The following is a 16312-nucleotide window of genomic DNA, read 5'->3' on the forward strand; positions in this document are numbered from 1 at the left end:
TTGATGATGGTAGTGGTATCATGGGTAAAGACAATTTTATAGAGAACTGAATGTGCAATCACTTATGTGAATTTCTATCATAAGATGTGTCTCTTAACAATGCTCTTCTCAATGAGCAAAACTGCCAAGGAATGCAGAAGTATCAGAGTCCTTGATGAAAAGTTAGCAACGTAACTCTGCACTACAGTTGGGTATGCCAATGAACCTCTGAACATATTAATGGTCACATTTTGCAGATGTAAAGTCTAGTTATTACTAAAATAAAGGGCTTTTTAAAAATCAATATCTTAAAAGATATAATGAATGATGGGATGGGTGGCTAACCTGATAGTTATTTACAGTTCCAAGTAACAACACATCTGTTTCTATGTCATTTTATATGCCATTTATAATAGTTTTCAAATATAAAGGAAACCACAAATATAGATTAAAAAACAGAATGCCCAAAATGTAATAAATTTTATTTATACCATTTATAAAGTTTAAAATAGTAAGGTTAGGGGTTATTTACTATTTAATCCATATAACTATTATCAACTTTTACATTATTTAAACATAAATACATATCAAATATTTTAACTGGATAATAATTCCCTTATATTTTTAAAATCAGGTTCTTATACCACCCATATTAATCTCTAGGCATTAATTTCAAGAAGTATAATATTTTAGCCATCAGAAAAAAAATAATTTAAAAGACATAGGGAATTCCTTCCTCTTCACCAAATATGAACGTCTGGAATTTTATTTCATATTTAACTTACTGCTTGAACTGCCTCTCGAAGTCTTCTTCCAGACATGGTTCTAAGTCAAGAAAACAGAATTATTTAAATGTTCTCCTATTCAGAATGTGTACAAAGTATACAGAGAGACTTCTAGTAAAATTTAAAATGCCCTGGCTCAGATCATATAACAGTAAAGTATGCAGGAACTCAATGATGCTACGAAGCTAAATTTGAGGGGGTTTTCCTGTACTGTCCTATCTTCAACAGAAATTCAAACTGACGACAGTCAATTTGACACCAGGGAAGTACAGAATCGGTGAATATCAACAGCAAAAAATCTTCATCATTTTCTACTCATTGATTCAACAAAATACACCAAATGTAATCCATGTAAATAAAATCAAAAGCAGGGAGAAAGTGTCCTACTATTCCTGCCTATAAAGAACTTGCCATTTGATTCAGATGGTGAATTCTTCAAGGAAACATTGAGTACCTACCACAAATACAGCCCACATCTTGGTGCTAATAATTCAGGAGTACAATGTTTACATTCCCCGGAGGAGAGAAGGTCAATAAGTAAATAAAAATGTGAGGTGACATAAGTGCTCTAGAGAATAAAGCAGAGTAAAAATGAAAAGGAAGCTTGGTGGTCACGTGGTGACAATGGCAGTGATGTTGGTGTTGATGCAGGAGTTGAGGTGACAGTGGTGGCAGTAACTGTGGATAAAGACTGTTTCATGTAGTTTGAACATGACTGACATCCCTGTTAGAGATTTAAGCAAAGGCTTGAAAGAATAAAGGATCTGGCCATGAAGATAACTGGAGGGAATGTGTTGTAGGCAGAAGGAACCATAAGTTTAAAGGCTTGAATCAAGACCATCTTTAGTGAGTCTAGGAAGTGCATGTATAGGTCCCTCCATGCAGAACACTTTGCCAATGCAGACACACAGGGTGGCTGAAGCAGGGGTGAGCAAGGAAACAGTGGTAAGGAATCCCATCAAAGAGCCTGCAGAGGAACTTGGAGAATATTGTAAAAGTTTGATGATTTGTCTAGAATGAAACAGGAAGCTATTGGAAGGTTCTTATGTTCTGAAGAGATTATAGAGGAGTAAGGGAATTGAGCAGGACAAATAGGGGGTTATTGAAATAGTCTGAGTGGGAGATAGTAGTAGCCCAGAGGGAAATGATAGAAAGGGTTGTATAGAATGCCCAGAATTTATTGAAGGATTCAAAGAGGAAAAGAAAATTCAGAGATGGGCTCTGAGACATAGGGCCTGAGCAACTGGGTTTGCAAAAAGTGCCACTTACTGAGATAGGAAAGATTATATAGGAAGTAGGTCTAAAGCATTCTTACATGTTTTTAACACCTACATTGATTGCTTCAAGTACTGTATTTTCATATTATTTCAAGGTTTTGTACTGACCCAATAGTGCAGGAGGTTACTTTACTTTAGAAATGATAAGTTTATACATTGTTATGATTATTTCAGTAGAACCACCACTAATAGACACAGATTTATTCTTCAGAGGCCCCACCAAAAGCAGGTAGAAATATTTGTCACTGTTGCCAAACACAGTATGATATCAAGTATGGTATCAAGAGATTAATACAGAACTGTCTTCCCATAGGAATTAATTCCAACAGAAACACACAATAAACACATTTCTAACTAAATAAAAAGACTTACGTAAACTCCCCAGGGATAGCAGTTATAGCCAAGGACCCAAGAGTAATAATCTGAACATCAACAATATCTGGATGCCAAGGATGAGGTTTTGATAGCTGAGAATCCAAAACAAAAACAAAAACAAAAACAAAATGTTAGGTATATTATTCTTTCTATGGTCAAAAGACAGGTGGTCAGAAAATTTCCTTTACTATAGTGTTTCAATGTTTCAAGTGAGTTTGGGATTTTTATCCCATCATAGAATTATTTTCAATTTATGATGTAGTATGAGATATATTACATGGGTATTTATGTCCTGATCATAATGTGAGAATCTCAAATGCTAACGCTACAGTAACCTGGACTTAACAATGAAGTTTTTGGTAGATGTGTCATTATGAAATCATAGTGTCCCACAAATATGCTAGGGTATTGTGAGTGACTGTCATACACCCATGAATGGAGAATGCCATTTGTTGGTAGTTGGATGTGACAATTTTTCTTCACTGTAACAGCATTTCAAGTTTACAGTTCCTAAGTCTTGCATCTTATTTTCCAAGATTTTGACAAGAGAAGCTACCCTTTTTCAAATACATATTAGTGTATAGTCTATCATTCCATTTCCACCTTTCCTCCCTCCTCTCTAAGAATTTTAATTGATTAGAAAAAAATCTGTTTTAAAGAATATTTCCACCTTGATAATCCATGTTTCTATGAATACCAGCACAGTCTTTTCATATTTAGAATGTAAAAAATATATGTTCCAAAGGAGTGTTAAAAGATACTTGCTTTTAGTTAATGGTGTTGTCTGAAGTGTGAAATAACTGGGATATGGACATGTCCTTTTGTTTGACCTAGATACTTTCCTCTACCGAGAATTCTGTGCAGACTGGCTTCCTGGAGCCAACATAAATGAATAAGATAAGTGTTAATCTTATTCTTCCTGTCCACTGTCCTTTTTCATTTATTTATGATAAATGCAATAAGGTAACTCAGTATATTTAATATCATGACCTGAGGTCCTCAGACTTACAGCTTTCATATTTCAATCTCAAAAATTTTATGTGTGAAATCTAAATGTTATCTCCTCTGTCAGTAGATATTTGTTATTTGTTATCTGACAATTCATAAATTTAAAAATAACAAAATATGAATCTCACTATTATAATCAAAAAGTATTACCTCTCCAGTGTGAAGAAGGACTGGCTTTGGTTTATGGCATTCTTTAATTTCTTCCGATGGCTTGCCGAAGATCTGGTCCCGAATGGTGTCCCAAAACGGATCCCCTTCTGTTTTCCCTATTAGAAATATTCTGATTAATATGATCCCTTAAACTAACCCTCTGAAAAAAAAGCCATTATATAGATTAAGTTATTCAATTATTTCTGGCAGTTTGAATATCAGAAAAGTCAAACCCCCTGTCCATCATACAATAAGAGCCATTAGTTAGATCCTGAATTTAAACAGGAGAATAAAGGAATATATTTTGTTAAATACCCTCAAAGTTTTGAGTATATTAACATTGCTTATTTGTTTTGTAAATAAAAACAATTTGATACAATCAATGGTAGAGCAGTGAACTAAATCATCTCTTTCCTATTTTAAAAAATAAAAATGACTCCCCAACTTACAATACCAGTTGTCTGATGTATGGTCTCTGAAAGACTCTCTCTTGAATCCCCAAACATCTAACACACATACACATACACATACAGACACACACACCATAAAACTTAAAAATGAGAAAAAAAATGAATAGACATTTCTCCAAGGAAGATGTAAAAATGAGCAAGTACATGAAAAGGTGCAAATCAAAAGCACGATGAGATAATATCCCATACCCACTAGACTAGGTGAAATCAGTAAGTCAGAAAACAAGTACTGGCCAAGATGTAGAAAAGTTAGAATTCTATGTACTGCTAGAATAAATGTAAAACAATAGACTAGCTCAAATAAAATCAGAAATAAATGTAAAACAATGCAACCAATTTAGATATAATCTGGCAGCTTCTCACATATTAAATATAAAGTTATTGTATAATTCAGAAATTTCACTCCTACATATGTATCCGAGAAGAAAAAATGAAAACATATACCCACACAAAAACTTGTATGTGAATCTTCATTGAAGCATTATTCATAATAGCCAAAAATTGGAACAACCCAAATTTCCATCAACTGATCAATGAACAAACATCTGGCACATTGACATAGTGGAGTATCATTTAGCCATAAAAAGGAATGAAGTACATGCTACAACATAGATGAACCTTGAAAACACAATGCTACATGAGAGAAGTCATGAAAAAGTGTTGTATTATGCAATCCCATTTATATGAAATAGGAAAATACAGAGACAGAAAGATCAGTGGTTGTTTAGGTATGGGGAAGATGGAGGTGAGAGAGTAGGATCGCTGAAGTGGGCAGTTTGTTCTGAGGTGATGAAAATATTCTAAAATTGGGTAAGGATGTGGATTGGTGGTAGAAAGCTTGTCTAGCAAACACAGGCCCTGGGTTTAACCCCTAGTACCACAAATTAAAGAAAATATTCTAAAATCGACTACGGTGATGGTTGTATATATTTGTGAATATATTAAAAATCACTGAATTGTATACTTCAAATGTATGAATTGTATGGCATGTGAATCATCTCTCAATAAGTCTGTTATTTTAAAACTAATTGTAGTAAAATACTAAATCAAACTGGATGAATGATTCCCAGGAAATAAGATGTCAAAAATGTCAAGTCTAAACTATATTAATTAATTTTTTAAATTAATGGAGATATATGTATATATATGATGTATGTGTGTCTGCATATAAGAGAAAAATTAAATAAGCCACAATGTTGTGTGTAGGTAATACACTACAATATTTTCCATTTTATTGCCTTTACGATGCATATTATTATACTGACAGCCTAGATAAAATTGGAAGAGCTAAAATAATATTTCATAAATTTTTGGAACTCAAAGGTAGATCAGTAGAATAGAAGAAAGAGACCAGAGGGAGGCAGGAAGATAAGGAGATGGGGAAATACTGGAGAATGATATTAACCAAATCATATTGTTATATTTTGTCCATTGTACAAATATGTACCAATGAATCCCACCATTATGTACAACCATAATGCACCAATAAAAATAGAGAATAAAAAAACAAATAAAGACCTGCAAAAAAACAAATTTAAATATTTTAATACAGGAAGAGGACCTGCGACCATATGCTTTGGGCTTCTAAAAGGCCTCTGTTGTGAGGCATACTGGCTACAATAAAATCAGGGAAACACTAAAATAAAATATGGAAGAACCAGTTCACATTGTGGAAAGTTTGCATTGTTGAATGACAATTCCCCTCCAGACTCTCTTACTTCTTTCTCAGCCTCACCCCAATTTAAAATGTTTCCTGTGCACTCACTCCTAGGTTTATTGCAGCACTATTCATAATAGCAAAGATACAGAATCAAACAAGAGTCCACCAAGAGATGAATGAATAAAGAATGTGATACATATACACAGTGAAGTACTCTTCAGCAATACAAAAGAGTGAAATCCTGTCATTTGCAGCAACATGGATAGACCTGGACATAATAATATTAAGCAGGATAAGCCAGGCACAGAAAGATAAACACCACATGATTTCACTCATCTGTGGGATTTTTAAAAGCTAAGCTCAGAGGTTATTGGAGGTTGCAGTGGTTACTGGAGGTCATGGCAGGAGGGAGGTATGGAGATATGGAAAGACCGCCTCACAGGTCCAAGGTCACAGCCTGATAGGAGAAAATACTCCTGATGAACTATTACACAGAAGAGTGATCACAACATTGTACTGCATGATTCAAAATAAATAGAAAGCCACAAGACTGGGATCCCAATTAGAATAAGATACACTCCATGTTTGTATAAATATGTCAAAATATACTGACTCTACTGTCCTGTATATCTAAAAAGAACAAATGCAAAATAAAATTAGAAGAATAACTAAAAAGATTCTGAATGTTGCCATCCCAAAGAAATGACATTTGTTTGAGATGGTGGATGACCTAAGTATCCTGGGTTGATGAATATACAATATATCAATGCACTGAAACAAAAAATAGCATATGTACTGGCTCCTATTAAACCTTATTAGCAAAGACACAGAATCAAACAAGATAGCAAAGCTGTGTGGTTTGCCCCAAGCCCCACACAGAAGCTTCAGAAACTGGAACACAGATTTTGTCCACCTTCACCTCACCCTGTGTAATATTGAGGCCTCCGACTCCATCAATTGTGCCTGCCGCAAAACTGTAGCCCAATGCTGGTTTACATGTTTTTGCCTAAAGGAAAATTTTTCAAAAAAGAAAGAAAGAAATTGAAGTTAAGCTGCAAGTAAATAATTAGATCACCCTAGCCCTTTGCCCCTGTGGCATAATCAGTGTGACTCAGCGATACTTACAGTGTGTGTGGAATTGAGCCAGACGGTCACATCTGTCATATTCACCCACTGGTGAGCCGAAGCCAGTGGTCCAGTCACCTCCTGGGAGGCAGAGGCATACAGTTCCTAGAAAAACCACACAGCTTACTGTCCCAAGCCAAGCAACAAAGGTGAATGGTTCCAACAGAACCCAGTAAGCACCAATTTGGAAAAGCATCTCTCACCCATGAGTTACTTCTGTTTTGCTGTATGCTTAGAAATAGCCACTACCCGGGTGGTTCTGTCAAACTGAATCGCTTCCCAGAAGCTTAAAAGCTCCAAGATGGTGCACCTGTGTGTACTCCTCACAAATACAAAATTCTAGTGATACAGGCTGTGGCACTAAAGGCCCCAATCTCATTTGAAAGACAGTCAAGAAAATTTAAGATTAGGACTAGATGGGCCCAAATACTTTCTTTGCTGGAATGAGAATGTATCCTCCTCAGGCTGTATCTTTGTGGGGTCATCCTTCTCAGGATCCTCAGGTCCTCCAGGAGTTCAGGTGACAAGTGGTGGCTTGAAAGACCCTAAGCCCCACTTAATTTGCATCAATTCTGCCACCCACATTCTACCCTCTGGTGATTTTGTTTTGTTTTTTAATATGGTCAATGGAGCATGCTTTTACAGTCATGGGAAGTATAAGTCAAAACATATTTGGAAACATTTGTGTTTATTCATTTTTATTATATAATACAAGCAAATCCTGCTTCAGCACAAGTTCCCTGTTCTTGTACCTAGACATTTCCACTCTGTCCCACCCCTTTCCAACAGCCACAGGTGAGCTTTCAGGTAAGTGCTTGGGAGCATGCTGCAGCCTGCCTCTCCTAATTAAGAGGCAAGTTGTGCCTTGCTGAGAAAGAATCTAGAATGTGGGCCAAATCTCTATGGCTCCCAGGCCCAGGATGGTAACAAAATTTCTGACACCAAAGTGTGTCGGGGCACACCCCCTAAATAGAATATGTTAATTTAGGATAATCCACTGATAATTCCACAGTGATTAAAAAGAAACTGCAGCAATTAGGCTGGCTGCTGCTACCAATTTTGTGTGTGATGTTTTTTTAAAAGATGCTTTTGTTCTTTCTTAATTGCTCCTGAAACATTTTAGAACTCTGGAAATGAAAAATTTACACATACCAGCATGTGCGCATGCACAAGCATGCACACACCCAAAAGTATGAATAAGCTATAAAAACAAATGGCCTTCATTCTCTTTATTGGGTCCACGTCAGTTGAGGGGTTATCCTTTCTTCTTTCCTCAGAAAGCTGTCTCCATAGAAACTGATTCAAAACATGGGGGCAAAAAGGACGATAAAATTCAGGAGAGGGAGGAGGATAAAATAATGCATAGTTATCTCACTTCAGACCAGATTCTGTTCTTCATCACAAAGTGTTTAAAATATAAAGAAAGAAAAAAAGTAAAGATGGCATGCCTTTGCTCTGTCAAGGAAGAGGAGGAACTAATTGGAATCCAAATTGTAAGAGCTGTGCCACTCAGCTTTGTCACCAAAGGACAAGTTCAGAAATGGTAGGATGACTTTGGGCAGGCAAAGAATTGAAAGATTTCTGAGAATTTAAATGGGGCTGGTCCTATGTGAATACACAGTAATTGAAAAGCTTACAATCAATCTATCTCCTCTGTCTGAGGCAAGCACTCTGGCTTTCTAAATATTCTGAAATAAAATGTTTTCCTGATTAATTGGTTTTAGATGTACTTCCTATAAAACATCTGACCCAATCAGGCAGAGACAGTTCCCGTGTGGTGCACGAAGACAACCTTCCAAACTGACATCTTCCAGACTTCCTGGCGCAGACAGAGTTCTTGCTGTCTTCCTTGTGATTATCGACTTCCTAATAAATAATGTCAGTGGACTTAAAAGAACAATTCTAAATGCAGACACAAGGAGCTGGGCCCATGGCTTACCTTTGCTCTCTGGTAAATAGTCCGCCCAATAATTTGTGTGCTGTCAATCATATCTCGTCCAGGTCCCTTAGCAATGCACATTCCGGGCTGGAACAACATGAGAAAAGATGCATCCTTAGTGAAATGAGTGATTATTCTAAGGAATGGAAAATTATCACTGAATCTAAGCAAAATAGATTGTTTAAGCTATAGTTTAGCATTTCTTTTTAGATAGTCTCTCAAATTTTAGACTTAGAAAAAAACAAAATCAAACATGGAATTGGAGCAGTGAATGTTTTTAGGAAGTATCTATTCCAGCAACTTAGTTTTAAAAATTAGGAAATTGAGGTTTATGTGGGTTGAAAGACTTGTTGCAGATTATACAGGTAGCTAATACTTAGGCTAAGGCGGGAAGCCACATCTTTCCCTTTGTTGCACAAGTTTCTCTTTGTTCATTGTTTCCTAGGACTCTTGTCTATGATCATCTTAAACTAAAATCAGTTAAAATCATATTTTAGAAAAACTATTGGCCTTCTGGAAATAAATAACTAAATCTAACTCTATACCATATATTTTAAAAATTTTTTCCTACATTCTTTTATTGGTGTATTATAATTGTACATAATAATGGGACTTGTTTTTACATGTTTGTACATGCACAAAATGTAACAATATAATTTGGCCAATTTCATTCCCCAGCATTTACCCCTCCCTTCCCACCTCCCACCTCTTGGTTTCTTTCCTCTACTGATCTTTCTTTGATTTCCATGAGATCTGCCCCTAACTTTCTTTTCCTTTTTCCTCTGTAGTTCCCACAAATGAGAGAAAACGTACATCCCTAGACCCTCTGACTTTGACTCATTTTGCTTAACATAATGGTTTCTACTTCCATCCATTTTCCTGCAAATGGCATGATTTTGTTTTTCTTTGTAGCTGAATAAAACTCCATTTTGTATATATACCACATTTTCTTGTCCATTCATCTGTTGTTGGACACCGAGGTTGGTTTCAGAGTTTGGCTACTGAGAACTCGATTGCTATAAATATGGGTATGTATGTATCACTATAGTACAATGCTTTTAATTCTTCAGGAGAAATTCTGAGAAGTGGTATAGCTGTGTCATATAGTGGATCCATTCCTAGCCTTTGAAGAACCTCCAGGCTGATTACCATAGTGGTGGTACTAATTTACAATCCCATCAATAGTGCAAAAGTGTTCCTTTGTCTCCACATCCTCTCCAGCATTTATTATTATTTGTCTTCTTGATGACTAACATTCTGACTGACATGAGATGAAATTTTAGTGTAGTTTTGATTTGCATTTCCCTAATTGCTAAAGATGTTGAACATTTTTTCATATTTTTGTTAGCTATTTGTATTTCTTCTTTTAAGAAGTATTGTTTCAATTCATTTGTGCATTTATTAATTGGGTTATCTCATTTTTAGTGTAAAGTTTTTGAGTTCTTTATATATTCTAGCTATTAATCATCTGCAGAAGAGTAGCTAGCCAAGATTTTCTCCCATTCTGTAGGTTTTCTCTTCATCTTCCTACTGGTTTCCTTTGTTGTGCAGAAAGTTTTAAATTTGTTTCCATCTCTAAGAAACTCATTGCTTGTGCCTAAATACTGAAATGTTGATCCTACGTTTTCTTCTAGGAGTTGGGTAGTTTCTGATCTAATTCCTAAGTCTTTGATCCATTTTAAGTTGATTTTTCTTCAGGGTGAGAGATAAAGTCTATACCTTACTTCTTATATCAGAAAATTTTGAGATTGAGATTTTGAGAAAATACTAAAATATATATTATAAGGAAAATGTGGTATATACACAATGGAATATTAGAAAATAATCAAGTCCTATATATGTCTATATTTGAGTATATACTCTGAGAATATAGAAAAACCTTCAAAAACTAATAAAGAAAAGGTTTAGTAAATTTGATGACTTAAACAAATTATAATGTTGTTTTGGGATGGGGGAATATAAGCAAAGCTAAAAGACAACTGATAAACTGGAGAGAAAATTTATGCTGTTTGTGACAAATATATTAAGACTTTAGTATATTAGAAGCTTTAAAAAAATCAGTTAAAACAAAATGCTCCTCATAAATCTAAAGGGATAAAATCATCATACTAGATTCTTGCACTCCCATATTTACTGCAGCACCATTCACAATAGGTAAGGTATGGAATCAACCAAGATGTCCATCAATGGATGAATGGAAAAGGAAAATGTGGTATATACACAATGGAATATTAGTCATAAAATAATCAAGTCCTATAATTTGCAGGAATGTGGAGGAAACTGGAGGTAATTCATTATGTTAAGTGAAATAAACCAACACAGAAAGACAAAGACCACATGTTCTCACTCGTTTGTGGAAACTAAAAAGTCAGCCTCATAGAATGGAGACCAAGAAGGTTGCGGAGTAGGATAAGAGGCAGAAAACACAGCTAGATTGAAGGAATTAGTTCTTGTTTTCCAAAACACAGTGGGGTAACTATTGGTCTAAACAATTTATGATATATTTCAAAGTAACTATAAGAATACAAAATTCCCAGCACATAAAAATGATGAATGTTTGAGGAGATGGAAGTGCTTATTACCCTGATTGATCATTATACATTTTATACATGTACTGACATCATAATATACCTTATGAAAAATGTAAAAATATTATGTCTTGTTGGGCATGGTGATTCACACCTGTAATCCCAGCAGCTTGGGAGGCTGAGGCAGGAGGACAGCAAGTTCAAAGCCAGACCCAGCAAAAGTAAGGCACTAAGCAACTCAGTGAGACCCTGTCTCTAAGTAAAATACAAAATAGGGCTGGAGATGTGGCTCAGTGGTCGAGTACCCCTGAGTTTTATCCCCAGTTGAAAAAAAAAAAAAAAATATATATATATATATATATATATATATGTCTTAATTTTTAGAAAAAGAAAAAAATATATACCCTTATAAATACCTTTTGATTCATCCATATTAAGTTGATTTCTCTTACTTGAAGTAAAAAGTATCCTAGTGATTACACCATGGAATAAATATGAAATAAGTAATTTCCATACACACACACAGAAATATGAATGGCCCTTGAATATTAAAATATGTTCAACCTCATAAATAATGAAATGGAAATGGAAACTACAAAGAGATAACTCTGCATGCTATATTGGCAAAGATTACAAGACCTTTGGTGAGGGTTTGGGGACTCAGCACTCATACATGGTTGGTGGAAAATCATGGAGGGAGCAGTTGGACATATGGAGCATGTGGTAGGTATACTGTTTCTTTGACAGCAAACTCACTTTTAAGAATTTGTCCTAAGCTGAGATTCATGTACCTGTGAAAACAAGTATGAAAAGGAGGGTGATGTTTATATGAAGAGAAAAAAAAAAAAAAAGAAGAAAGCATCTGTGCAGGAAGGGACGAGGGAAGAAAAAACCAATCAGTAGAGGGAGAGTGAACTACATTATAGAACTCAAAGCTATAAAGCCAGCTTAGTAGTGCTACTTAGAGCATATCATTTACAGCATATTTATTGAAAATAAAGAGACTGGTCATAGAATATTATTAGAGCATGATCCCATGTATGTAAAATCATACATGCATTTGTCATGGAGAGATAAAAGGCTGTCTAGAAATTATTCCTGGATGTGAGAGAAGCCAATCCAACGCTTGAACAGAGAGAAAAAGAATTCAAGGGCAGGGGTAGGGGGCATAAAAGGTCCTGTAATTTTTTTAGATTACAGAAGTAAAATATGCTCCTTTTAGGAAAAAGTATAAATATGCATAAGTTGGAGAAGAATAACCACCCTAAGAGTGCCAAAAAGAAAACCACTGCTAATGATTCAGAATATTTCATTTTGTCTTTTTTCTACAACACATTCATTTTGAAAAACTGCAATTATACTAAATATGCACTATTAAATCCTGATTTTCTTACTCAACACTGAGTAGTCTTTTCCCACATTATTCAATATTTCAACAGATGACATTAAATTGATGCATAATAGTCTATAGCAAACAAGTAGAACTTATTTAACTATTTTACTTACAAATTTTGGAATTTAACAAGTAATCTTAAAACTTATTATAAATTAATAATGTGTGAAAATTTTGCAAATGAAGAGTAGCAAAAAAAAGTTTCTATATGAAAACAGTAGTACATAGTACAATTTCTAAAATGATATTGCTTATTGGGTATGGCTGACTAAAATAGAATAAATAGCCCCAAAATAGTGTATAAAACAAAGATAATATCACAGGTGAAATGTTTTGCAACATAAAGAATAAGAACCCAGAAATGAGCAACTAGTGCTCTTGTCAAACATACGAGCAGATCCAAATGAACTCTGGAGGGAAGCAGTTAAATAAATGATGATATAACTTTGTCATCTTTCAAATTTTTCATACAGATCAGGATGCAGATGTAAAAAAGATTTCTAAAGCAAATCATGTTAAAAACTCAAGTCCTAGACCAATAAAAAATCCATAAATAAGTGAAAATTTTTTGTTTATGAATGATTAGATAAACACATAAGGGAGAGTTGTGAGAATAATAAATTCTGAGAAGGAAAGGGGGTAAATAGAGACTTCAGATTTTTACTACTCTCTGTGTGTTCATGTTATTTGAATTTTTATGGTAAGTTTTTATTGTGATATTAAAAGAAATAGAGACATTTTGATATTATATTTTTTAAAAACTATAGATTTATAATCAGTGAAAAATGTCGCAGGAGGCAGCTTTTGGTATAAACTTAAAACTCCAGAAATGCCAAAGCAAAATGTTTTAGACGGCCCAAATTTGAGGAAGGACACTTATTTAATCTCTGACATTTTACTTAACAGTCAATCAAATGGATTCTGTAACTTTATCCTGGACAGGTGCTTTAAAAAAGAGTAAGCACTTGAGTTAAACAGCCAGTGTACCCCTAAGAACAACATATTTGTAAATTAATGATGAATGTTTAAATATGAAGTGCACATGAAATGTAGAAACAAAGATTTCATGAGCCCTAATTACTTACCCCACCAATAGGACAGGTACTATAAGCATTTTCACAAGACTCTCCTGTATTGAGGCAATGCGGGCCAAGAATGTTGGAGGACACATCTCCTAGGTTTGATGAAGCAAAGGCCGCTACAAATGGTCCCTGCAGAAAAAAATACTCCATTATCTTTTATTCTTTCTTACTTCCTATAATGACTTCCATTAAAGATGCATTCAATCTACTCTAGTAAACTATTCAAAATCATTTGCTGACAATAAAAAGAGAATGTACAATATTGTGAGGTCATTTTTCACTTCTGAAAATATTCACATTGCAGTCAGCATACATGTTACTACTGAAAATATTCCAATTATCACAGAGTCATTGCAAGGAGGATTGAGTTTCAAACTTATTCAAAATATTGAGACAAGAAAACACAGTAACAACAATGAAATGTGGACCTATCAATCCAGTGTCTAGTGTTTTATCTGGAGCTCAGAGATGCATTTACCCTTTTTAAAAATGTTGTATTGGCAAAAAAGCAAAGAGCAACTGCAGATTTCTCTATTGTAAAACTGAACCAAAACATACCATCCAGCATCCAGACTTGCCGCCTGTGAATCCTGCCTCTAATCAGCCTTAACCCAACTGGTCTACCATTCCACGTCCTTAAATGTTAATTTTTTCTTAGAGAAAGTGATAACTAAGCATGGGAAATCACATGCCTTTTTTGATACTCAAAGGACAATTTATGTCAAAGTGCCTAACACTCAGGCAATGATTATAAATGGGAACCTCTTTTCGTTTCCCTAAAACAGAGGCTAAAATAAGAAAATAGTTTTCAATAAATGAGATAAAACATCAGACTGAATGCTAGTGGGGTTACTATATTTATAACAGAACATTCATTCTACCTGAAATCCCGGGAATCTATCCCATTCTATATTCCTCTGCATTTGGTGTTTGTATGGTGTAGTAAGGTAGAACAGGATCTCTCCTCCCACTTTGTAGTTACTAATTTGCCCACAGATGAAGAGTTCCTGCAGTACAAGGATTGGCTTCATGGCACCCCCAAGTCTGATCTGCTCACTCAGTGAGTTCCAAAGCTACTAAACAAGTCTGACAGATTACAGTTGTCTCTAATCTGTCTCTAGACCTTCTTTGAGGAAAATGAAAGGAATACCATTACGAAGAAAGTCTGGACCAGTGAAAAGGACTTATCACCTATCCTTTTTCAGGATTCTTTCACCATTAATAAGGTGCTTAATACTTTTATGGCTCTGAAAACAAAGTTAACATCAACATAGCTTATCATGTTTCCACCTAGGTCAAAAACTATTACGCAGGGGCTGGGGTTGTGGCTCAGTGGTAGAGCACTCACCTAGCAAGGGTGAGGCACTGGGTTCAATCCTCAACACTCATAAAAAAATAAAGGTATTGTGTCCATCTGCAACTTTAAAAAAATTCTTTAAAAAAAGCTATTATGTATTATAAAAATGACTTATTCTTCATTATGCAACTGATTGTAACTTTATAAGTAATATCTAACCACAAAGAACAAATAGTTTATTCATCATTTTAAATTTTTCTTTCCCTCTTAAGGAGAACTGCAAATTCTTTCTATCCAATCTTATGTGTGATCCATGATGACACTTTATTCTAGAAATATGAATCAGCTATTCTAACCATTGCATGAATGACAACACCTGACAAATTTAGAAGAAATTTTCAATGACATAAATTCTCACCTGTCCAGGGAGATATCCTTTGTTCTTCTCTTGCTCAAAAAGGTAAGATGCATAGCCCATATTGTCACTATTTACAAGATGGTTGCTGTTGTTCATGCTGACTGGGTGAATGGCAAACCAGCTGGAAGAGAACAAGAAGCCCCAAGTTAATCAAGAAAACCTGAGAACTGAAGCCAAAACTGAGGACTGGGACCTTCAGTTTTCTCCAGCAGGAAAATGTATTTTAAATGTGAAGCTTTCCATGGTTAGATTGGGCTGGGGTGTGGCTCAGTGGTAGGGCTCTTGCCTGGCATGTATGAGGTACTGGGTTTGATCCTCAGCACCACATCTAGATAAAGAAATAAAGTAAAAAATCCACTGGAAAACTAAAAAATATTTTTAAAAAATAGATTGAAAATGAACCTACATTACAAATAATGTGCTTGATAAATCTGATCATTTACTTAAATTAAAAATACAGAATGTTATTTTTGTGCACTATCATCATCATCATCATCATCATCATCAACAACATCATCAGCTGTACCAGGGATGGCCAGTTACCAGATGGCATTTCTAAACAATTATAGAGGTGTAGACTTTGTCCTTCAGGACAGGCACAAAGATGATAACTATTCAAATCAATCCTGTCCAATTCAATAGACTTGTCCTGAGGGACAGCTGTATGCCAAACAGAATAAATGGTGGTGTGCTCTCAGAATCTCACAGAAGACAGAGATGTGAATGAATGGCCTTAATACAGTGTGACAAATGGTAAAAATAAAATAGACATAAAGTATTCAGAGACCACAGATGACTAGCAATTAATTCTTAAGGGCATTACAGA

General features: G+C 35.0%; 1 protein-coding gene across 1 annotated transcript in view; it reads right to left on the bottom strand.

Moving 5' to 3' along the window:
• Window positions 1-16312, bottom strand: part of Asah2 (N-acylsphingosine amidohydrolase 2) — a 57334-nt gene that overhangs the window by 14557 nt on the left and 26465 nt on the right. The window contains exons 7-14 of the mRNA XM_076834988.1: window positions 15487-15607; window positions 13775-13900; window positions 8769-8855; window positions 6830-6934; window positions 6629-6710; window positions 3575-3690; window positions 2414-2508; window positions 765-804 (exon numbers count right to left, since the gene is read on the bottom strand). Of these exons, the coding sequence (XP_076691103.1) occupies window positions 765-804; window positions 2414-2508; window positions 3575-3690; window positions 6629-6710; window positions 6830-6934; window positions 8769-8855; window positions 13775-13900; window positions 15487-15607 (772 nt within the window). The remainder of the gene's footprint in view (window positions 1-764; window positions 805-2413; window positions 2509-3574; window positions 3691-6628; window positions 6711-6829; window positions 6935-8768; window positions 8856-13774; window positions 13901-15486; window positions 15608-16312) is intronic.

This window comes from Callospermophilus lateralis, chromosome 15, assembly GCF_048772815.1.
Source record: "Callospermophilus lateralis isolate mCalLat2 chromosome 15, mCalLat2.hap1, whole genome shotgun sequence".
NCBI lineage: Eukaryota > Metazoa > Chordata > Mammalia > Rodentia > Sciuridae > Callospermophilus > Callospermophilus lateralis.